Below are 24,587 nucleotides of genomic sequence, written 5' to 3'. Positions count from 1 at the left end.
ATTCTTGATTAAATCATTCATACCCTAAATTACTCATACCTTTGCTTCAGAGATATGAATAACTATATACAAAAAGTAGTTTTATTTCACCATAGGGATAACATTGTACCTCCCTGCCAATGTCACTTGAAAAACCTTCCATGTCAAAACAATTTGACAGCAGACAAACAATTTAATAAATATGCAATGATCTTATTACAGTCCTTCAGCTAAGCATGTTACCTCATGCTGCTAGTTTTGAGATCACAGTGCATAGAATCCAAATACAAAAGAATGGGGTGGCTTTTAAGGTACAGTAGATCCCTTGCTTATAATTCAAATATCTGAAACTTTCCCCAGCTCTATTACGCATCAATCTTTTTGTGGCAGGAGCAAAAAACCTTTCCCTGGTACAATGTCCATTGCCGGCAATGGATGCACCAAAACCGCAAAGGAGTTCAGTGTTATTGCACAATATATGAAGACCTGGAATTCTCCAAAAGCTTAAAATAAAAATAATGGAATTATTCTGACATTTCTGGACACCTGCATTAATACTGTATGACTAATAAAAGCATGTCAGTTGCATGGACTGAACCAGCGATCAACATGCGCCCAGAATGCACACTAGTAAAAATGCAGTCAAAGGAAGTAGTCTTCTTTGCCTATAGGTCACTTCCAGTCAAAGGTTAAAGTTCAAAGACTGAATGATCAAAGTGCTCGTTTTCTCAGTAGGACTATCTTCTGCTACGAGGATCACAAAATGGCGGCATCAACATGTGTCATCTTTAAAATAAGATAAAAAAAAAAAAAAGAGAATGTTTATATATTTAACATAAATACTAAGTCCGAATTACCAAGGAGATGTATGCATGAGCAACTCCTGGCACAGAAATTAAGGCGCAGTGGAAACACACCAAATGAATAAGTTGACAATTTTGTTCAATAATGACTCAAGAAAAAGAGATGAGAGTATAAAATATAAAATTGCCAAACTACTATCCACACATTCTTAAGTGCATTAGTATTGGCAAGCAGTCAATCAAAAGGACAATAATTAGTACATTCAATATATAGAAAGTCAAACACTAGGAAAAGGAAATACCAAATACACTAAATATTTTGCCCCCCTTGAAGTAAAAGCAGGCCTACATCCATTTTTGAAACTGAGAAATCTTTCCATAAGGAATATATATCGGTATGTGTCAGCAGAGTTGGTTTATCCAGATGCCTCCAATCTTAATGCTTTTTTATATTTCTCAAGAATCAACACAAACTACATCTGATCGAACCATGCAAAGGCAATACATCACTCCTGTAACACTAAGACTTTAAATGTGAAAATATTTATATTCACTGAATTTTAAGTACTGTGACTGGACCTATTAAAAAAGAGAATACTGCGCCAGATGTGCCTGCTCTACACTTTAATATTTAAATATAAATATTTGCCTGAGGAAACTTACCCATTTAAACCTTTCACTCCACATATCAACATGTAGAATATTTGCAACTGGTAACAGGAGATATTAAGCTTGTAAACAGAAAACAAACTTACTGTCCAGTCATTAATGCACTAACTTGTAATCTTGCACACACAGAAAAGGTAGCCATACAAACAGCACACATTACTAAATCCATGAACAGTAAAAATAGAAGTCGCAGCAACCAGTTCTACATTCTCACTGGGAAAACACTATGTGCTCAGTACTACTACATATCAGGGAAAAAAAAGAAAAGAGCCTTTGTTTTATTAAGAGGGTAAGGAACAAAGTTGTACATGTAAGGAAAAAAAAAAGGGTAAGAACGCAAGAGAGATGATGAGGTGTTTGAACAGCATAGTAAAAGTTTAGAAGTATCAGGGAAAACACCTCTTAAAAAAATAAAATCAAAAGCCAAAAGCAGTAAGGAATTGCTGGCTGAAAAAAATCACCACTGCCACATACTCTTTCTCCCCATAAAATTCTACCTCTTAACAACACAAAGGAATAGACAACAGCTTTATGAAACCAATTTCAGCCTAACATGGCTAAGAAAACCTTATCTGGAAGACCCTCCTTTGTCTTTGGCACAGCACAACCAACTCTGAGAAAGTCAATGTGAAATTCAATGTACAGTTGAAGGAGGTGTTGAGTATGGTAGTCAAAGACACCATTAGTAAGACAAAGCAGGTTTTAAAAGGGGACTTCTGAGGATGCTGAGTTTGTAATGAACAAGGACCTATAACTGTTTACAGAATAAGTTGCTTTGTTGAGTCAGGGACACTTTTTATCTAATATTTGGAGATTTTACTTTTTTAATTTAAGAATTTAAAAGGATTGGAAGCACAGTAATAGTTTAATTATGATCTCCTTTGTAATTAGTAGCTAAAAAGGAAGCAAAAACTTCCTATGAAGAATATTATGAAGCAAAACAATAAGTTATTTAAATGAACTGACTTGTTTTCTCATCTCTTCAGTTGCTTTTCCAGGTTACTCTGACATAGTAGGTTCTCCGACTTTCAGAAAACAACTGCTGAATAACTGCTTTGAGGTAACTAAATGATTTGTTCAACGAATACAAGCAGCTTGATTTTCTTTCTGGGTCACAATTACATAGTAACTTTCAGAGTCAAACAGCCACTTTTTTTTTTCTGTACTTATTTGATCTTTTGCTTACTTAACTCAAATTTCATGAATAAAAAAATGAAAGTATTATCTGTTCTACTTGAGAGACACAACTCCCAAACAAAAGGGGATGGCTGTAGTACCAATGCAAAGTAAGCAGGACTTATTTTAACTACAACATAAAGCCAATAAATGAAATTTAATTTCATTTCCCTTTAGAATTAACTAGCAAGTAAAAAAAAATTAAAATAGTAAATAAAAAAAATTCCAAAATTGCCAATAAAGATAAAGCAAACTCAAAATAATTAAGCAGCAAAGATACTGCAAGAGTGAGAAACAAAAAAAAAGAAGTGAGTACTGAATAATCTAGTGAAGATGAAAAATCCAGCCTATTATCCTTGCAGAGAAAGAGTATAATTATTATTGGAGTCAATTTCATAAACAGCATTATTTACAACCATATGATAAGCAGCCTTAAGTTTCTTAAATACTTACACCCTACGACATACAGCACTGGCCTTACTGTGATTGAAATCAACTTGTTTTAGACTATCACAAGTAGCACAGTTTCATTCTGTTCCACTTCCATTTGTCAAAAAACCATGGGTATCCGCAAATATTATGGAACTCAAACATTTACTATTAAGGCATCTCTGGGTTTTTGAGCATTTATGCACGAAAGCAGCATCGTCTCTCCAGTCCTGCTATCTCAAACTACCTGACCTCACTTCACATACAAAACACAACATTCCCTGGTGAAGGGAGACAGCAGAAAAATGAATGTCTTATGATGGATGCTTCACTTAAAGGTAAGACCAGCTCCTCCCTGCATCATCTAAGCATACAGCATTTTCTGCTCTTTCCCAATGACTATTTGACAGTATTTTCCCAGTGAAGGCCAAGAACATAGAGCCAGTAAGAGAAAAGGAAAGCATAGCCTCTGTCCCTCCCATCCTGTCTTACTTTCTTTTAGGGACCAGACACATCTAGCACATACAGCCAAACCTAGCTCTGGGAAGAAGATGACAAATGCTGAAGCAGAAGAAAGAAACCACACAGCATAAAGTCAGATAAAGAGCAGATGACAAGGAAAAAAACAACAAGAAAACAGCACTAGCACTACAGACACTGTAGTATTATAAAAAGCAATTCTAGTACATAAATATTTATCATGTACACGTAAACTTTTATTACTACACTTCTAACTATAAGTTCCTAAGAGTCTTTAAGTCATCCAACTGTCTACACAGAAAATTCTGGCAGACAGTGGAATTAACTGAAAATATGTGACTGCTAGAAACATGTAAATGTGTTTCTACTGCAGTGAAAGCCTTAAAAGCCCTTAAAAGCATTACTGGCAATAAGAGAAAAAAGAGCTACACTTACTTTAATTAAGGATTTTCTACACCTCAAACTTAAGACCTCTCATGGATTGAGACAATTTACAAGAGCTATTATTCCAATTCAGCCCAACAATTCAAAACATAGAATCTGTGCTATCTAAATTTCACTTGGGAGCTATTAAAATAAGATGTACAGAAATTCACATCAAGTATCCAAGAAACAGCATTTCATAAACTTTTGAAATTAATGAGTTTAAGACTTTCAACACATTTATCCTTCATTCCCACATTTCAATTGTCTTCAAAATTCCTGGTCTTAGAGAAATACTTACCATGATACCACCATTTTGTTTTCTTTGGATTCTTGTTACATGTTCTTACATAAAATGAGTTATCTGGAGGTCGCCTCTGCAACAGAAGAAAAGACCTACAAATAATCAAACAATCCCCATATAGTAAATACATGAACTATTTGTTCGTGAAAGGTTATGTGAATATAGTGAAAGTAAAGCAGCAAACAGGGAAAGTCATCTTGCAAGAAAAATCTAGGTAATGGCTTTTATTGCAGATAATCCAAACTAAGATCCCATGATAAATTCCAAATAGCCTAGAGAAAGACTGGGGTAGGAATATGTGGGTATTAGGAAGAATAAGCAAAGAGTAGACCCCATGAGAAAGGAACAATTTTTGATTAAAAAAAAAAAATGAGAGATATTCCTTTCCATTTTTTTTTTTTATCTAATTGCTATATATTAGGTCCAGTTCACACCGATAAATCCCAGCTTAGAATGGGTGAAAAATGAACTCTGGTTCATTTGGTTTCGTTGGGCAAACTCAGAGGCAGAGGATATAACAAAGTAACAAGTAATTTGAGAGCAATTTGAGACTGTATTTAGTTTGCAGTTCTAACAATACTTTCGAATAACAGAAATTCAGATGTAGCAAGTTTGCCTATTTTAGAATTTCAGAAACAAAAAAATCTTACTTTGCAAAATAGAAAACTAATAATTTTCACTTATTCTACTCCAACGGTGCTGAAATCAGCAGGCGGTGGCAATCCTGCCCATCACAAGGTGACTGGAACTACATGACCTTTAAGGTCCCTTCCAACTCAAGCCAGTGACTCTATGACAAAAAAACTTCATACCTTTTCTTTGCAGCTGGAAAGCATGCTAATAATGCTAAGACAAACAGATTGCACTGAGAGAGCTGGAGACCAGTCTTCTGTTAGAATGGACAAACAGATATGACCATTGCTATAAACATGTGGATGAACAGGAATATTGTCACCAGTAAACATGACCTAAAAAAAAAAAAAACAACACATGTTTAACATCCAACTTTCAAATAAAACTACACAGTTTTTGTAAAATAAAGTGGGCTCTGACATTTTCATTTACAATAAATAATACAACATACCATATTATATTCATTCATTTTTTGAGCTGTTAGTCAAAATGTAAAATGAAATGACAGAAGCCTTGTTAGCTAGTGAAAGTGAAGTTGCATAAATGGCGAAATGCAGTTTATTCCTATGAATAGCTACAAAACAAAAAGAATATAAAAGCAACAAATATATCTAACTGAAGATTTTAAATCTTGAAACCTCAGTCTTTTACATCCTAAGGAATCCAGACGCACATCCAGAAGGCTAGATTCACAAATTAGTATTTCTATGGACACAATAGGATGTAATTCTGGACAACTCAAGAAGAGTTAAACACACTAATCCTATTAGCTATAACATAAAGGACTCTTTACAACCATAACACATTATCACATAGGAAATATTTTAGATTGTTATTTAAGTGGGAATTACTTTCATTTAACAGAAGCAAACAACAGAGAACAGCACTGAGAACCTCCCCTCCATTTAAGGATAATAAAGGTTAGAAAATCAATTTTGACAATTACTGCTCTTACAGTAAGTTTGACAAAAACATGAGGTCAGCTCAGGACCAATGAAAAGGGAGTAAAGAAATCAAAATCCTCACAGCATTATCCTCCTGAGCTCCTTATCCAACATAAGCACTGCAATCTTTTACAAAATGACATAATAACTCTATACCACTCAAACCACAACATCTTCTTAAGATTTTCTAAGTTCATGTGCATGTTCACACACCCCATCGCACTACTGACTACCAGAAAGAAGTTTCACCTTAATCACAAATGAACCTGAGGTGACAAAGCTCAACCTATTTGCCAAATGGCATGCATTTTTCTTTATGACAGCAGAAAAGAGTGGATGCAGAATGATTTTTATCTGGTATATTTTATGCACTGAAAAGCTTACCTTTGTAACTTAGTAACGTATTTAATATCTAACTAATGTTTTCATTTTACAGGAAAACAAGGACTAGGCATACTAGTAAGTAAAAGCATGCACACTATAACAGACAACATTCAATTAAGGCAGAAAACAATTAAGTGATTAAACAGCAGAAACATGAATTGCCAATTCAAAGAATGTAGATTTACAGGAGAAAGAATTATAAATCAAGAGCTTTAAAACAGAGAATGAAATTATTGTACAGCAGCACGATGGAAATTCTAGCCATTCCAACTAAATATGCGGCACTTAAATTCTTAATTGTCTTTTATGCTTACAAAGAAATAGCTACATTTGTCTGTGTGTACTGACCTAGATTGCTTTTTTACAATAATTTTTTTACACGTTGGATACTGAGTACAAAGAGTACCTGCTTGGAATCAAAACAAAGTGGGTCGTGTGGATCACTTATGAGTAGCTTACTGCAAACCTAACGAAATGCAGATGGGAATGGAATTTGCCAATTTATTCCTTAAAACCTGAGACTAAAGAGTCAGCATTTCTTAGTTTTTACCTTAATACTTAAAGATACGTATTTTTACATTTTAAGTGATCGGTGCAGCTCCTTGCTGGAGCTTCAACAACCACGAGAAAAGCAGAGATGACTCTTCAAACTTTGAGCTGAAACAGGGCCAGAACTAAAGCACTCAAGTTTCTTCTTTCATTCTCAGGAGAGCCAAAGTGATAACTGAACATCTACTTTCCTCCTACAAGCCATGATTTGTAACATTCCTCTCAGGTAATGGACAGATGGATGTACAGAGCTCATTCTGCACCCAAGCAGTAATGCTGCCCCTCCAGTACTTAATATTATCATGAAAGCAGTAGCGCACACTTCAATTATAACCACTAGATTTGCAGACCTGCCAGAGATGCCAGGTATTTATGAGAATCCCTACCACATTATTTTGACAGCCATATTAACAATGGCAGTAGGTGAAAGAGGTTTAAAAAGGAACTAGAAGCTGAAGAGGAGACAAAAGAATTGTCGTTCAGGCCTGTGCTGCAGCAAAAGGAACCTTCCTACTATTGTGTTGCTCCTTCACAGTATATCAATAAAGCTCAAGTGTACATTGTTCTTCCATCTTCCATGAAACCAAGTGGACTGCAGTAGACACTACACTTCATTGAAGATTTGTTTCAATTTATGTTAAACATATTGTGCAGATGTGTTTTTTTTTTTTCTAGAAACAACTAAACCTCACATTAGGATATACAAACAGCATTAATATTCAGCATGTGCCACACAACTATTGCTAAGAGGTAGAATTAAGTAGGAAGGAAGAAAGCAGACACCTGAGGCGAATCAAAAGGATATCGGCTACTGAACTTAAATAGAAGCTGAAATTTCTCCCCTTCGTATAGCGTTCCTGGAGCACCTTCCATGTCCACAATCCACCTAAGAATGGAGAAAAAAATAGTATTATGGACTAACAAACTATTATTTTACTCCTGGAGCACAGGACAAATAAAATCAACTACCACGCAGCCAATCTTCCAAACTCTCCGTTAGCATAGCCGTTACAGAAGAGAATAATGCCTCAAGCCCACATTTGAAAGGATCAAGTTTGGTATTTCATATACAGGCACTGCCATAGCACTGCAAACTACGATGACTGGAACTCATCACAGACTCGTCAATTCCCTATTACATGAGCCACAGTTGACATAGAAGACTTCCAGAGACTATTCCTACATAAAAACAGGCTTGGAATATAACAGAGTAGCAGGCATTCTCCTTCCATGTTGTTTCTATCTTTCTGTCAAGGAAATCATCAATACAGTTTATTAAAATAAAATCTGCATCCCCAGGGTGAGAAGGAATGATGCTCCTGTGCATCTGTGAAGAAGTTAGAAATGAAATGGTACATAATCTGACACGCAAGGAAACCATAAAACTGTAAAGGTTAACAGCATAAAAATGAAAATGTCATAGAAAATTAAAAATAAAAAATGGATGATTTGCAACTGCAATTAAGATGTACTTCTCTTCTGCACCTGATCCTTCCATCACAACATGGAATAAAGTGACATGTTTTGTTTTGATTTAGGCAAAAATATGATTTTGTGCAGTGTTCATGACAAACAGCAACATCTTGCTCTGTCAATTCCATCGCTTCAGAGTTCTGTTGATCATTTAATACTATCCTTTGTAGAACTGCTTCCCCATTTCTGTCTTTCACTGACAGAATTTCACACGTCTGAGGGACAAAGTAACATAAAGATTTAGCAAGAGACTACAAAAACTCTCAGATAAGATCGTTTACATCAGTTGCAAGTGAGGCAAATGAGATTTTTCAGAACAGAAAACTATTCAAAGAACAAGGTCTATTTCAGCTGAAAGTTCTGACGATACTACTCCCAACCTCTCTCCATGCTGCCATCCCCATATTTAAGTGGTGCACGCTAATCACAGAATGGGTTGAGTTGGAAGAGAGATTTAAGATCATCTAGTTCCAACCCAGTGCTATAGACAGGGACGCCTCCCTCTAGACCAGGCTGCTCAAAGCCACAACCAGCCTGGGCTGGAATGCCTCCAGGACAGGGGCATCTGCCACCTCGCTGTTCCAGTGTCTCACCACCCTCACAATAAAGAATTTTTTCCTAACATCTAATCTACATCTACCCTCTTCCAGTTTAAAGCTATCTCCCCCCCATCCTGTTGCTACATGCCTTTATAAAAAGGGCCTCCTCAGCTTTCCTGCAGACTCCCTTCAGGTACTGGAAGGCTGCTACAGGGTTCCCCCTGAGCCTTCTCTTCTCTAGGCTGAAGAGCCCTAACTCTCTCAGACTAACCTTGGAGGGGAGGTCCTCCAGCCCTCTGATCACCTTTGTGATCCTCCTCTGGACCCACTCCAACTGCTCAATGCCTTTCTTCTGTTGCGGGGTCCAGAACTGAACACAATTTTCCAAGTGGGGTCTTGCAAGAGCAGAGTATAGGGGCAGAATCACCTCCTTCGACCTACTGGTCACACATTTCTTGATGTAACCTGGATATGGTTGGCCTCCTGGGCTTGCAAGTGCATTTTGTTGGTTCATTTTAAGACTTTCATGACTCAACACCCTCAAATCTTTTTCCTGAACGCTGCCCTCAAAACATTATCTGCCCAGCCTGTATTTGTGTTTGGGATTGCCCTGATCCAAATGCAGGACTTCACGCTTGGCCTTGTAGAACTTCATGAGGTTGGCATGGGCTCAACTCTCAAGCATGTCCATGCCCCTCTGGATGGCATCCCTTCCCTCTAGCATATCAATTGCACCACTCAGCTTGGAGTCATCTGAAAATTTTCTGAGGATGCAATCAATCCCACTGTCCCTGTTACCTACCTATAAAGACATTAAACAATATTACTTCCAGCATCAATCCCTCATCTTCTTCTCTACTGCATTAAAATAATTTTATTTTTAGAAAAATTACTCCTCTACAGAACTGCTGTCATCCTCCTCAGAAGGAATATGGTAATGGCTGTAATGGGGAAGAGCCCTTTAATTGCAGATGAAGTAAGGGGTGTCACTGTATGTAACAGAGTTGGATTGTATGGCACTTACACTTGGCAATTACACGTTGAGTGCCTCTGACTAAGGATTAGGGGGAAAGCAAATAAAACAGATATTGTTGCAGGAACCTACCACAGATCACCCAACCAGGATGACAACACCGATGAATGACTTTACAGTGAATTAAGGGATATTTCTAGAACAGCTGCCCGTGTCCTTACAGATGATTTCTACTTCCCAGCTTTAACTGGGAATATCATATAACTGATATAAATAGGCTCAGGAGATTACTAAGGGAGCTTACTAGGAAAGGTGCCCTCCTAGATTTGTTACTTGTAAACAGAGAGAGTCTTGCAGGGAAGTGGCAATTAGCAGCCATCTTTGGCCACAGTGACCACAAAGTAGTTGAGTTTCAAATCTTTAGTGACAGGAAAACAGCCACCAAAACTTCAGCACTGGATATGGGAAAAGCAGACTTCAGGCTACTCGGGGAACTACTTTGTAAGATGCTGCAGGAATCTGTTTCTGAAGAAATTGGCATCCATCAGTGCTGGCCACTTTTAAGAGTCATATCTTAAGAGCAAAGGAGCAAGGGAATTTCAATGCATCAGAAATCAAGCAAGAGGAGATTAAGGCTGGCCTGGCTGAGCAGGGATCTTCTTCACAACCTCAGGGGGAAAAAGAAAATGTACTGACATTAGAATCAAGGTTTTTTTTAAACAGCAAAAGGAGCACCAGAGAACACTGGCTCATTACTTGACAAGTTAAGTCACCTCACAAACAGGGATGTTCATGAAGGAGAAACATATAATGCCTTTTTTGCCTCTGCAGTACTGATGATAGAACTCCACAAGGGGACCAGAGGTGAGCTAGAGGAAAGAAACTTCCAGCCAACTCTGAAATTCTGCAGGATCTGCCGTTCCAGTTGGATATATGAAAATACGTGGAGTGTGAGAGGATTTATAGAGCTCACCAGAAGATCTCTTTCATTTATTTTTCAATGGTTTTAGAAATCTGGAGAGGTTTCAGCTGGCTGGAAGTTAGCAAATGTTTTAATTGTCAAGAAGGTCAACAAATACGTCCTGGTAATGACAGGACAGTCATTCTCACTTTAGTGCCTTGTAAGCAATATAAAAAATTATTCTGGAAGTTACTGAAAAACACTTGAAATAATGAAGTCATTAGATCATTATGTGAAAGTCCTCCTTCACTAACTTAATTGCCATTTACACCAAGGTTGTCCATATAGCTGATCAAGAGAAACTAGTACATGTAGGGTTTTTTGCCTTTTTTTTTTTTTTTTTAATTTCAGAAAAGTTTTTAACACTTACAGTAGCCTTCAGGGCAAAATGGTCAGCATCCAGCCAGAGAAGTTCACAGTATGACAAGTCAACAATTGGTTCACAGGTCAGGCTCAAATGGCTATAGTAAATGGGGTTACTTCAGGCTACCAGTTACTACTGGGGTTACACATGGCTCAATTTTAGAGCCTGTTCTCTTCAGTGTTTTTATAACTGATCTGAATGCAGGATTCTAAGGACACTAGGTAAGTTTGTTAATGACACTAAATGTTAATGACACTAAAAGTTGACTCCCTTGGAGGTAAAAAGGCCTTGCAGTGAGATCTTGGCAAATCAGCAAACTAGATGATCACATGGAGTTTAAAAAGAACAAGTGCTGAATTCTGCACTTGTGATGGGTAACTCCATATATACGTAGAGACTCAGAGGACAAGAGACTGGCTTTGTAGGAAGCCATTTGGTTGTCATCAAGTTGAATCAAAAGTAGCAGTATGCTCTGGCAGCCAAAGGGACCAACCATACCCTGCAGTGCACCACGCCTAGCACTGTCAGAACATCGAGGGAAAGGACTGCCCTGCACTGGTGTGGCCTCACCTTAAACACAGTGTGCAGTTTTGGTGTCACGATGTAAGGACATAAAGGTATTATACTGCATCCAAAGGAGGATTATGAAGATGGTAAAGAACCTAGAAGGCAAAAGATGCCAGGAGTGGCCGAGGCCACTGAGTCTGTTTAGCCCAGAGAAGAGGAAGCTGAAGGGAAGCATCATGACAGCCTACAGCTTCTCACGAGGGGAGCAAAGGGACTGGTGGTGATGTCTGCACTCTGGTGGCAGTGACTGTACACAAGAAAATGGCATGAAGCCGCATCAGACTGAATAGTAGGGAAAGGTTCTTCCCCAGAGGGTGGTCAGGTCCTGGATTTGGCTCCTCAGGGCAATGGCCATGGCCTTCAAGAAGCACTTGGACAATACTCTTAGACAGTTTTAATTTTGGATGGTCTTGCCTAGATCCAGGAGATGGACTCGATGAGTCTCATGGGTCCCTTCCAACTCAGGATATTCTGTAATGATTTATTCTAGATGCAATTGAGACTACTTATCTCTTGCTATACATTTATAGACGTGCTGCATCTTTAAAGCTATGCAGCTTTACTGGTCTTTGTGACCCAGAATCTCCACTTTCCAGTTTTTGAACTAGTTTTACTTAGAAAGTAGAAGATAATTCTTTCCAAACACTGCTTTTTTTTTTTTTTTTTTTTTTTTTTTTTTTTTTTTATGACTGAGGTATTACTGGCTTTTTTCTTTTTGGTTTGTTTTGCTTAAGCCAAAACTTCTAATTAATGTGTATTAAAAAGAAACTGATTAAACTGGGTTTAAAATGACCCAGTTACACTACGGGCTTCAATTAATTGATTCAATTCCTTTCAAACCCAAGTGAGTACAAATCTATACTGTACCAGCTCTAACCACAATTTAATTATCTCAGAACATTCTACTTGGCATTGAAAGCCCTTAAAGGGCAAAAAAAAAAAAAAAAAAAAAAAAAACTAGCACAACTGTAAACAGGAAGTTTCTATTTGTAACGTATTGAAAGGTATAAAAATTGCATGTAGCAAAAAAAAAAACAAAAAAAAAAACAACCACAATGTAGCAGCATTCTGCTAACAAAGATATCCTTAGAATAATGGAAAACTATGAGCATAAAAAACCAAGCTTTTCTTTTTACAACTCTTTATTTTCTGTAAAATTACTTTAGTCACTATTTCTCTTTAGAGAAGTTGAAAGAAATCTTTTTGAGTTTTCTTTGAGAAGTAAAATGTTTACCTTTTTTTCCTGAAGAAAATGACAAAGTAAAGCAAGAAACAAAACTTGCGATTCATGAATTGCACAGCAGTTTGTTATTAGTAACAAATCCCGCAAAGCACCGTTTCAATTTGTTTCAGTAATATTCATCTGCATCAAGTATCACAAAAAGCAGGAACATTAAAAAGCAACAGTTGTGTAAAACTTCACGTAGCACAGTCTGTGTGCCATCACCATGTTAGGTTTTTAAATGGATCCATCAGTCAATGGCACACATATCACAGAAAACAGCCTGAAATTCACACTCATAGAAAACCTTAGTAGATGCAAAAATCTAACACTTCCCTAAAATTAAGCTAAAAAAACTTGATAAAATTATCCAAAAATGTTAAAAGAGTCTAAGTCTTTGAATGTCAGTCAATTGAAAGCATTTTAATACAATGAAAACACCCGCTGACTTCAATGAAACGCAGAGAATACTTAACTAACCTGTTTCCAGTTTTACTAATCCCAAATAAAACCACAGCAAAGAAAACAGTGCAAAAAATGAACTTCAGCAACTTTGCTTTTTTAAAAACCTTTCTCCACTTCTTTTAGAAAACATGGATGGAAATTAATAACTATGAAACTATCTAAATACTGTAAAAAAAAAAAAAAAAAAATCTACATCAGTTCCGTTCTTTGATGAAATTTAGAGGAGTCTCACAGGCTAGCAGCTGCAAGAGTTTCTTACATTGCTTTATTCCAAACCAAGAAGAGTTTATACCAATTGCCACGTTGTTAAACAGTACCATACTTAATATGAATTTCATCAATTTACTATGCTGGTTCCTGAGATTTCTGCATTGTGCTGGGTAATACACCCATTAATTAGAAAAATGTTTTATTCCCTAGATAAAAAACAGAAGTTCAGAATGTTACCTGGAATGATTAGTGGAAAATGTATGATGGGATTTTGATTGCTTACATTTTTCAGCTTGATAACAAAAACTAAACAATGTATACATATATATATATGGTATATATACCATATACTTACTGTGTAATGGAGTTTTGTACGCTCTTCTCATTTAGAGTCATTCCGGGAGGCGGATCATTTTGCAATGCCAATAGCTCCTTTTGTAATCTTTTCTAAAAAGGAATTGTAGGGAATATTTGGAATATTACATTAAGTTAACAAAGAGCACGTGCATTTAAGTAGATGTTAATCAATTACTGAAAGTAGACATTTTTAAATGAATCTAATGTTAAGTACAAAGTGTAATTAAAAGTAGAGAAAGAAGAAAGTCATCTGCAAGAAATCAAACTGCAAATTCACAGGCCTTAAGCTAGGAGTTTTCTAACATTTTCCAACATTTACAACATCAGTAAGCAAAGCATTATAAAATACAGAGGAGTATCCTGGATTTTGTGATACAATAAAGATGAAAATCATGCCTCTGTTCTTAACAGTAACTGTTCCATAATCCCCAGATAGCATCAGATTTGCAATTAATTTTCCAAGACTTTAAGAGTACAATTCTTCCTTCTCTTCATTGTTTAAGATAATTCTATGTGGCATTGGTGCAAGCATTTTCCTTGTCCTAGGTCATCCCAAAGGGACAGAAGACAAAGCTAAACTGGATTATGTGATTCTGCAGAAAATAAACCACTTCATAACTTTTAAACAACTGCATCTTAAAACTTACAGAGTAATATTTACAGAAGTAGTATACCAGTAGGTCAGGTAATTCTCACCTATTTTTACAGGGTGAAGTCAGTAGCTGCAACAAACTATTTTCTGTACAAACTAAGAGCTGTTGTACGGAGCGAGCAATACGGGACCTCACTGAAGTGTTACCATTGGCAATGCTTTCAAAGAGTATTTTTTTCTCTCCATAAAACATTATGCAATATGTTTTGTCATTTCCAAGCCGTCCGCATAACGGGAAAAGTCAAGGCTCTCTCATATCTTATTCTCCCTTTTTCCTGCCAACACTTTCTTGTTTACAGCTTACCAGTCCATTTCCATCATCCTTACTATTCTAAATGTCCTTACATGAGATTTAAAGCTTACCTAGCACTAAGGATTACAAAATACATTTCCTTTTGGAGTTCAGTACCTAATTTTCATTCAGCATACACTTTTCTTCTTTTTCAAATGTAGGTTTAAAACAAATTTGTAACTTTGGGTTGTTGGTTTTCCTAAACTAATTCTCAAACCACTGTTCCCGATGCTGAATCACAATGTAGAAGTGATTCAATATCTCATTAATATGTTTGAAATAGGTTTACAATAAATTCAGGCAAATCCTGAAGAAAAAGCCCTGGCACCTTCACAGTTTACATTTTGAAATAACTATTAAGCAGCCCTGAAAATTTGCGTTGTGCCTGCAGTACAAAAGTTTCTGATGAATACACATTTTGAGTGCCCTGTTTGTAAGAAATTAAATCATTTTGTTTTGAAGTGACACATTATGTCAGAAAAGAATTTTAATTAAAGGCTACTTTAATTTAAGGCTATTGCTTTTACTGCACACCAACTACATTGCTGAAAACGCAATTCACAACTCTTTCATAAGAAGCCTACATAATTTAGTAATATAAGACTTTGTGTTCATTTTTCTTCTCCCCAAATGGTAGAGAAAGAAGCTTCAGGTGGTAACACCAACTGTATTTAACATTGCTAACATGAATTAAACTGAATACTCAGACAAAAGCCAAAATAAAACAAGCCTCTCCAGAAAAGCAAACCTCTAACATTACTACTGAGCAAGAAACGAAAACAAGTTTCAGCAAAGAATCTTACCGCTTTGAAGCAAGGGAAACCACAAAGAAAAGTTGACTATCACACATGGAAAACTCCAGCGCACACCTGACTAACAGGGCGTTTCCAGGCATAGCTCCTGTGGAAATGTCAGCAGGGTGCCATCAACCAAGAAACCTGGACTCGTCCTCTAGGACTCGTTCTTCATTCGGTTTTGAATGGGAGATTTTTTTGTGTTTTTTTTTTCCCCCCCCAAGAGCACCATTTATTACTGGAGGATTAAAGGACCCCAGCTCAAAGCAGCAAGAAATAGGACAGGAGACCAACAGCTGCCATCAGAGAAGCTCTTCATTTTTTCAAGGTTCTCTATCAGAGAAAGATGCAACTTCAGCTATATCTATCATCTTAAGATAACTTCTTTTGAAATGAAAGGACAAAAATACCATTTCATAATCAATTTCTACGTTTCTCCAGTCCCCACCATGACAAATTGTGGAAGTGTCAGATAGCTCAAGGTGAAAAAAGTACTTCTAAGGTTTCATAAGTGTTATTCTAGCCACTACAGTCTAAAGATAGAAGCAAGGCAGTCTTTACACAAAGAGAACGCCTTTTATTGGACAAAGTGATAAACACTTAAGACTCGAAGCTCCGGTGTATCATTTTTTTTCCAACTTGGAAAAGTAAAATACACAATTCTACTGTTCTTTAACACTTTATCAACCATGCCATACAAATCTTTCATAGATTAACTGAAAAACATACTAGGACTCAATACTCTTTCACCAGAAGTTTTCAAAATTTATTCTAACAAGCATCAAACTCAGCTACTTCTGCAGACTAATAGATTTCTACAGAGCTTCTCTGGAAGATGCTATCCAGTACCCTAGAGAAACCAGACCAAAATTCATAGACGTAATTATGATCTACTAACCAGAATCTATTCAAATACTGAAAAAGAGGGAGCTAACTAGCATTCAGAAAATAATCTTTTAATTGGCCACTTTGGTCACTCCATTCCACCCTTTGACTACTCTCACAGTACAAAGTGTTCTCTTTACATCTTACTGAAACATCACCCATTCCAATCTGTCTGTTCCCCCTTGGCTTCTAGCTATGAGGAGTCATGGCTTGTTATCCCTCACCCACCCATGCGGCCAGCAAAGACATTAGTGTGAACTCCCCTCTGTTTTCTTCAGAATGAATAACCTCTTGTACACCATGCAGTTCAACCCCTCATCATCTTGGTAGCCATCTGCTGAACTCACTCCAGTACATCAGTGTCCTTCTTCCAGCAGGGCTCCTTAAGGACATTACACCAAATGTCATCTCAAATGCCAGAAAGGAGGAGAACCATATTCTTCGAGCTACTGCCTACTCTTCATTCTTGCACACTAAGCCCAGAATGCAGCTAAAGATAATCAGAAGACTTTGAAAACACTTCCTAAAGTTTCTGAAATTAAACACTGGAAAAGGGGCTGTTTCACGGAGAAAAAAAGACTTCCTTGTGTCTGAAAGCCATGAATGTAGCTACTGCTTTTCAGCAACAAAACTGCCATTAGCAGTGGCATACATAGCAGCACAAAGGATAACGGATTAACACCTTCTCAACTCTTAGCTATCTCATTTGTACAATCTCACAAACTAAAAGCTTGATCATTACTAAAGGAAGTCACCTCTTCATCTTTCTACCATAAGTATGGATCAAATATGTTATTACATATCACTGAAGTTACAAGTCTTTACTATTTCCCACATTACCTTACCTCTGCTTGTTCTGCTGCTTTTGCAATTGGAATAATTTTCTTCACAGTAAGAAATGCGAGTGAAATAAATTACACCAAATCATTCCTCCTACTCTTCTTACAGGTACAGAATCCTGTTTCCAGCTTACTTCAACAATCTTTACTAAACAGACTATTCTTTAAATTCTCATTTTTTTCCAAATATTTCATTTTTGCTGCTAACTTATTTAATATGTGATACACACATATATACAGAAACTCAACATTCAAAATCAGCCACTTTGCTGAAGCCTCACAGCTGCACAGTTGAAAAGAATGTTTATTCGCTATATTTCTGTGCATGTGTCCCACATATCTGCCTTCTCCTTGTAGCAGCACAATGCTTTTTACTTGCATTCAGTCTGCATTCTGCCCTGGTTTATGTTTTCCCAAGTGACCCCTATGCATGACGTAACTGTGGCTTCCTGCAAATACCTAAGTGTTTATCTGCCAATGCAGAGTTGCAACTGGATTCCTTATTTGCTTTCCTTAAATGAAGCAAAAGCTTCATATGCATTGTGTTGGCCTCACCCACAAGTTCTCATTCTACCTTTCCAATCCTTATCCCCATCACACGACAGTTTGAGTGAGCAGCTGCATGGGATCTTGCTATCTGTTCTATGTGGTTAACCCACAGCAGCATTGTCTAGAGCCTCACCAAAGGAACACTGGTCCTTACAGTTAAATACATCATAGCTTTCTCTGCTGAATCCTATTTTGTTGATTTTAATCCTTTTTTCAACTGTAGCTTCTCCATTCGTTGTCACTTCTGTATTTTCTTAAAATCCCAATCATTTCCAGCTGATAACAGAAAGCATCGTAGATAACACAAACTGCCTTCAAAATACCTTTTGACAGGTCCTGTCAGCTTGACAGAACAAAACTCCCTTCCTCAATCAGACACTCATTTGAAACAGAGTAATTTCACTTCAACCAAACTACAGCTGTAATACCTTTAGATATTTCTGCAGTTAGAAGGGCACAAAAAAAGAACCCATTCATTTATACCACATTTTTCTTGCTGACTCGTTCAAAAGTTACAGTAACATGAATCAAAAAAAATTTGCATCATCAAAAAAAAAAAAAAACCTACTGTCCCACTTTCAGAATAGCTACTACACATAAAAAGAATGGAAATCACACCAATTCAACAAGATGGGGAACTACAGGTCTGCCTGACTTCAGTATTGGGGAAGGTCATGGAGCAGATTGTCTTGACTGTAATCGTGCTGCATGTGAGACAACCAGGGGATCAATCCCAACCAGCATGGTGGGTTCTTGAAAGGCAGGCCCTGCTTCATCCACCTCATCTCCTCAGAAAGAGCAGTGAGGTAGTGGAACAGGCTGCCCAGGGAGGTGGTGGAATTGTTGTTCCTGGATGTGCTCAGGAAAAGGGGAGATGCCACACTGACTGACATGGTCCAGAGCTATCAAAGGCACAGGTTGATGGCTGGACTAGATGATCTTAGAGGTCTTTTCCAACCTTAATTCTATGATTCTATATGATTTGTTCTTAAAAACAGCCAAAATGGATGCCCTAGCTACGTATAACTTTTTTACATAAGTTACTCCAAAAGTAATGCCCCTATTTATTTCCACGGAAACAACAACAGATACAAAGAATAGAATAATACTGTTTGATAGAGCACATACCCAGCCACAAAACACTATTTTTCAACCTGTCATCACCATTATTAATGCATTTTCACCAGCTCATAAGAACCTGCACCAGAGGAGTCGATCCAATTCTTGCTGCCACTGAAAAGCAGCACCCACCACCTCAGTGTGCAGTTTCCATAAGTGTTCAGCAAGCATTGGTGAATGTCAGTGGGCGTCTTTTTCCCCCCATATGGAAGAACTCCACTGCACACCTTTGCTTCGCCCACACTTCCACATCAGACACCATTTTGTCAGACCGCCCCTCTGCTGCCATCTATTGCACAACAACATGTAATAGAAGACTGGTGGGAAGGTTCAGCATCTGCTGCATCCCTCAACGTTCACTTCTGACATCATAAGCCAGCATAATAAATTAGGAGGCATTACTTTCAGAACAGCCTTGATATCAGAGACCATTTGGTTCAGTGACTTCCAGAAGTCATCCTTCTAGATGAAAGCAGATTAAAAAAAAAGTATTCATTACCTGGAAACTCACTCAAAATAATTCCCCAAAAAATTATCAGAATCAGATGCTTAAACACTTAAACAACAACAACAAAAAAACCACTAATCCTAACAGCTGAATCCTAGTGGCTGACAAAATATCCAACACCAAAAAGCTATCCAATCTGTCCTATCTTTGGCATTATTTACTGCCTCATTGTCATCAAGCATCCATGTCATCTGTTCTTTGCTCTTCTTTTCCATTAACAGGTTCACTCCTTTGTTCATTTTCCTTTTATGTGATGAACAAAAATATTTTCAAATCCACCAATAAAAACAATGCACCGTGGGTAGATTTCACCCTTTCTTTTATAGTGACTTTCATTACACTTGCTATATATTTTTTTTCCATATGGAGACAGAAGAAAATACTAATTTACAGTGGAAAGCTATGAACTTGCAGCACTTGGATGCTCAGCAGTCCTTCCTCAATTGCAGGTCTCCAGCTGCGCTGTAAAATCTAAAGTAAATATCATTATTACTTTTGCTTCTTTTTTGTACCACAAACCAAGTATATCATTCTTTTTAGCGCATACTGAGATGCTTTCAGCATCTCAACCAGCTCCTCTCAGTCAAAACACAGCTAGTGCAGCTACTCACTCCCACCACAACCTCCATCACTCACTCAGATCATTTCTATACATTTATGCACTCTTGGGATTTATGCTTGCTGTACCGTTCTTTTTCATATCATAAATTCATCATTCCAATGCTTGTGCTAATCCATCATGTCATACAGACATTCCCATCCTGCTTGGCCACTTTTGTTTTAATACAACTGAGGAGAAAAAAAATAAATCTGATTGCAGTCAAGGAGTTACCTACATAAAAGGGGAATGAATGAAAGATGCACAGGCAATCCAAAATTGATAGCTTCCTTATTTTTGAGAGAATTTTATGCTTAAGCGTTTTTTAATACAACTTTCAATTAAACAAAACTAAAAAGGATCATATCGATAAATCATTCACTACCTAGAGAAAAAGGGAGGAAAAGAACTGGAAGATCAGAAACCCGAGAGTAGATAACATCAATCTTTTAGTTAAAGGAATAACCAGCTGCAAAAGGCAAAGAGTAACAGCACAGCCAGCAGTCCACATGAGTACTTTCACAGATGTGGAAGCCTTTGAAACCATGATTACTTGATTCACCTACCTCTACAGGAAAAAGCAATTCAAGGATGAAAACAAAGATCATAGCTTAACATTGGCCCAAACATCAACTCCAAAATGAAGTTTATTCAAGTAATTAAAGTTGCCTTAGATAGCAATGGCTTGTATTCTACTGCTAATTCTGTAAAATAGGATTTGTGCAACCCTTTCTGTTATCCTCCACAGATTTTCTCGTGTGTCAAACTCATAAGACTTCTCAAAGCATATGGAGCCAAGAATAAAATTAACTGGGTGCAATAGAATTCCTGCCAGCTTCTTAGACAGCTGACAACAAACTTTATCATTTCAATCCAGAAAGATGGCAGCCACTGTCTGTCACAGTTCAGGTTTAAATTTATCTCCGAAGCCAGTAGCTTCTAGCACCCTTTGCAAGGCAAAAATATACATTCTTCTATCTCCAACATGGCAAATGTCTTCCTTTGCCAATTCAAGAAGCAGCTCAGCAGCATCTCAAATACCACAGCTAAATTTCTCAGTTCTGTTGATTCCTGAAGAATCACATAAAGAAGCAAAGGCAAGGTAGAACGATATAGAGATAAATGTGGAAATAGGAACAGAGTGGTAGCTTAAGACAGGAAGAGATTGAGAAGTTGGCAACGACGGGGTTTCAGAATCCAGCTCCTAGAAACAGCGAGTTTGATTACTGTGCACCATTAAGCCAGATGTTATATATCACAGTACCAGTATCATAGTATCAGGTGTCTATTTCTAAGTTCTAAGCCCATTATCACAACAGTTCCACCCCTCCTTCACAAATCTGGACACTAGAGAGAGTTAGAAGTCTCTCTACAAAGCTATAAGAAAAAAAAGAATGTAAAAAAGTAAGGTACCCTTAGCAATAAGGGTCATGACCAACTATTAATACACACGCTGTTGAGAGCTATTAAGGCAGCCAATTAATACTGTTTCAATTAAGGTACTGGACCTCATAAATGGAGTGGGCAAAATACACATACACTGTTATATTCACAGTAAAATATTAATGCCATAATGCAACCAAATTCAATAGCGTGCCCGTACCCCTGACTTGCCTCCTAAGAGCTGAATATATTGTGAATGCTTCACAAAGGTAAGTGATACAGAAAAAATAAAGCTGCAGAAAGCTCACTGCATACCTTCAAATCTCTGCAATTCTTGAACATTCTACCTTCCAGTATTTCAAGAAATGTCACATAAGATGTGCAATTCTTTAAATGGTTAAACTGGAAACTAAATAATGAGCTTAGACAAATACTCTGTGAGCAATCTTTCAAATTGACTTGAAATTTCTGGAAGAGAGAAAAACTGAGCTGACTAATCCAAGAGGAGTTTCAGTAGATGACAGGACATTGTAAGGGCAGCTAGAACAGTTCTCTCTAGCAGAACAGAAAACTTAAGTGGAAAATGAGTATCCAGCTTCCTGTCATTTCTGCTGGAGGGAGTGTTCCACTGTCACACCTTCTTTTTCTCTAACATAAACAGGGATGGGCAGCTAACTGCAATGTGGCAGCCTTTTCACCTTGAGAGGTAGAGAACTCAGCAGCCGTAGTCAGTTAAGTGCTATCATAAGGAAATGAAAGAACTAAACTGAGAAATCTAACAGGAACTTTGAAATATGACACACCAGAAAGGATAGGAATCTCAAAAAAATCTGCAAGTCATTTTTTGTTAGAAACCTATTTCCAAGCATTAGAAATCCCCTTTCTTTATTGTGATGATACATGAAAGGAGTAGCTCTCCAAGGCCACACAGTCATATACTGTAAATGCAAATCTTAATCTAGTTTTGAGATCTGCAAGGAAGAAAAGCTAACTCATAAATAGAAGTTAAAAATTAATCCCCTAAGTGCTCCAGTCTTCTGCTTTATGTTACAATCCACTGCATCTCAAGGGGACCCAACAATATTTCTCCAGTAACTGCAAACTATTATCTTGCACATCTAAAGACTTAAGACTGTCAGCACAAAAGCATCCCGTAATGAATTTTGGAAAAAAAAAAAAAAAAAACAAAACCCAACCACCTTACATTTGGCTTTACAGGCTTTCACCTCCTCCCTCATTCAAGTTACAAAATATTTCATGAAAACACCCTTTTTGAATAGGAGAAGTTTTAGCATGCAAGAGATGTGCTCCTGCCTTGAATGAAGGCAAATGGTAACCACGTACCAGAATAGCTGTCACTAGGCTGTAACAACTCTGTTGTGACAACATCACCACGCTGTTTCATAAGCAGAGCTGTTACAAGTCTGCTGGCACAACCCACTAGCTGGAAACAACAAGAGCAGTAACAACCCTACTTTCAGTATTTTGGTTCTTCCATTCACATATTTCTTACCGAAAAGCATCTCAAAGGATCTTGAGGGATATGAAGTTCAAAGCATTGGAAAAATAACTCTGCTTGTGAAACAAAACTTCTATAGGAAGAAAAAGCAAAAAAAAAAAACAAAAACAACAACAACAACAACAACAGAAACAAATAAACATTATTAACAGTGTTATAAAAGTGCTGCTAACATTATTAGCAGCAGCTTACTGCTACAACTACTTCCAGGTTACTCTAGGTTAGACATCCAAATTTAAATACTGAAAGCTCTCAGAAGGGAAACAAGATTAAAAACAGACACAGCTAATACTTTTTTAACTAAAAATCAAGCAATCAATGGAAAAGAGCAAGAGACAGCTACTGCAAACTAGAAATCTTGTTTCCTAACAACTGGATCACTCAAGAAAGCCCCAGCAGAGTACATATCCCATTATTCAGGTGAAATCATTTGGCCCAGACTCCCAAACCCACAAGCCACCCAGTCACTTGACTATCACAATCCTGGGAGAATTCTTTCTAATCAAAGTTCTTGTGGTAAGTTTTAATCAAGGCCCAGAGGAGGAAGGAAAAAAGATGAATTGTCTGATGTGCCCAATTAGAGCCGCAGCTCCGCTCTGCAAAGCTGTTTCACAAAATAATACGTCCATAACAAAATAAAGCAGGATTTGACTTTTAAGAATTGCTTTTCAGTTTGATCTATTTTTGGCCAAATATCAGGTTTTCAATCTGTACTCAGATGCAGAAGCAGATTAGTCCCCTCCTTCTTATTTCTAATAAAACATGTTAACATCTGGCAGCCCAGTTCCACGCTATTCTCCCAGACCAATCCATAATTCAAGTCCCAGACACCAGGCATTTACTGCACTGCTCTCTTCTTAGGGGAACCTAAAAGCAGAGCACAAAGAAGTTTTCACCTAAAACACTTTGTTATTTCGAACATTTTAAGACCCCACTAGGACTGGGGAGGGATGGGCGAGTGGTGCTGCTGACCACTCAGCTCAGTAAACAGGATATTTTCTTCACATGTCTACCAAGATATTCTAAAACAAAGCAAGAAATACTGCATGCTGTGGATTTCTCAATATTTGACCAGGAGGTCAGAGGAATAATTTATTCCTCTTCTAAAAGGAATAAATAGTACAATTGACTTAGTGGCTAAGAGACAACATTAGCCTTAAGTGAGAACTACAAAACAATTAAATAGAAACCAATAACCACACACAAAGCCATTCTGCACACCACAGCCTGAAATGCTTTTTGCCAGCTAATCCCATTTTTGATGCTAAACTTCTCATTTTAAAGCTAATTAAATGAAATCCATCAACAAAGGATAAAGCTGACAGCTAATCATCTGTTTTTTGAATCGATTCTTCAAACACACCAATGCCCAGGTAAGCCCCACATGGCACTAACAAGTCCCAGCAAATAATTCAGTCTTCAAAGGACATCATTTAGCCTGCTTCAGTCAAAGCAATGAATTTACCATACTGGCATGGGTTGGCATAATGAGGAAAACCAGGGAATTTCTTATAAAGAATAGTCATGATGTAAGGCTGGATTCTG

At 37.3% G+C, this 24,587-nt stretch overlaps 1 protein-coding gene across 1 annotated transcript in view; it reads right to left on the bottom strand.

Moving 5' to 3' along the window:
- Nucleotides 1-24,587, bottom strand: part of UBE2W (ubiquitin conjugating enzyme E2 W) — a gene marked incomplete at both ends in the record, with an annotated part of 36,294 nt that overhangs the window by 7,163 nt on the left and 4,544 nt on the right. Inside the window, 5 exon segments of the mRNA XM_079533856.1 lie at nt 4,261-4,351; nt 4,353-4,355; nt 5,076-5,231; nt 7,557-7,659; nt 13,903-13,994. Of these exon segments, the coding sequence (XP_079389982.1) occupies nt 4,261-4,351; nt 4,353-4,355; nt 5,076-5,231; nt 7,557-7,659; nt 13,903-13,994 (445 nt within the window).

Source organism: Tetrao urogallus (genome assembly GCF_951394365.1).
Source record: "Tetrao urogallus genome assembly, chromosome: 3".
NCBI classification, from domain to species: domain Eukaryota; kingdom Metazoa; phylum Chordata; class Aves; order Galliformes; family Phasianidae; genus Tetrao; species Tetrao urogallus.
The sequence above is the reverse complement of the archived record's forward strand: the minus strand, read 5'-3'. Positions and strand labels throughout refer to the sequence as shown.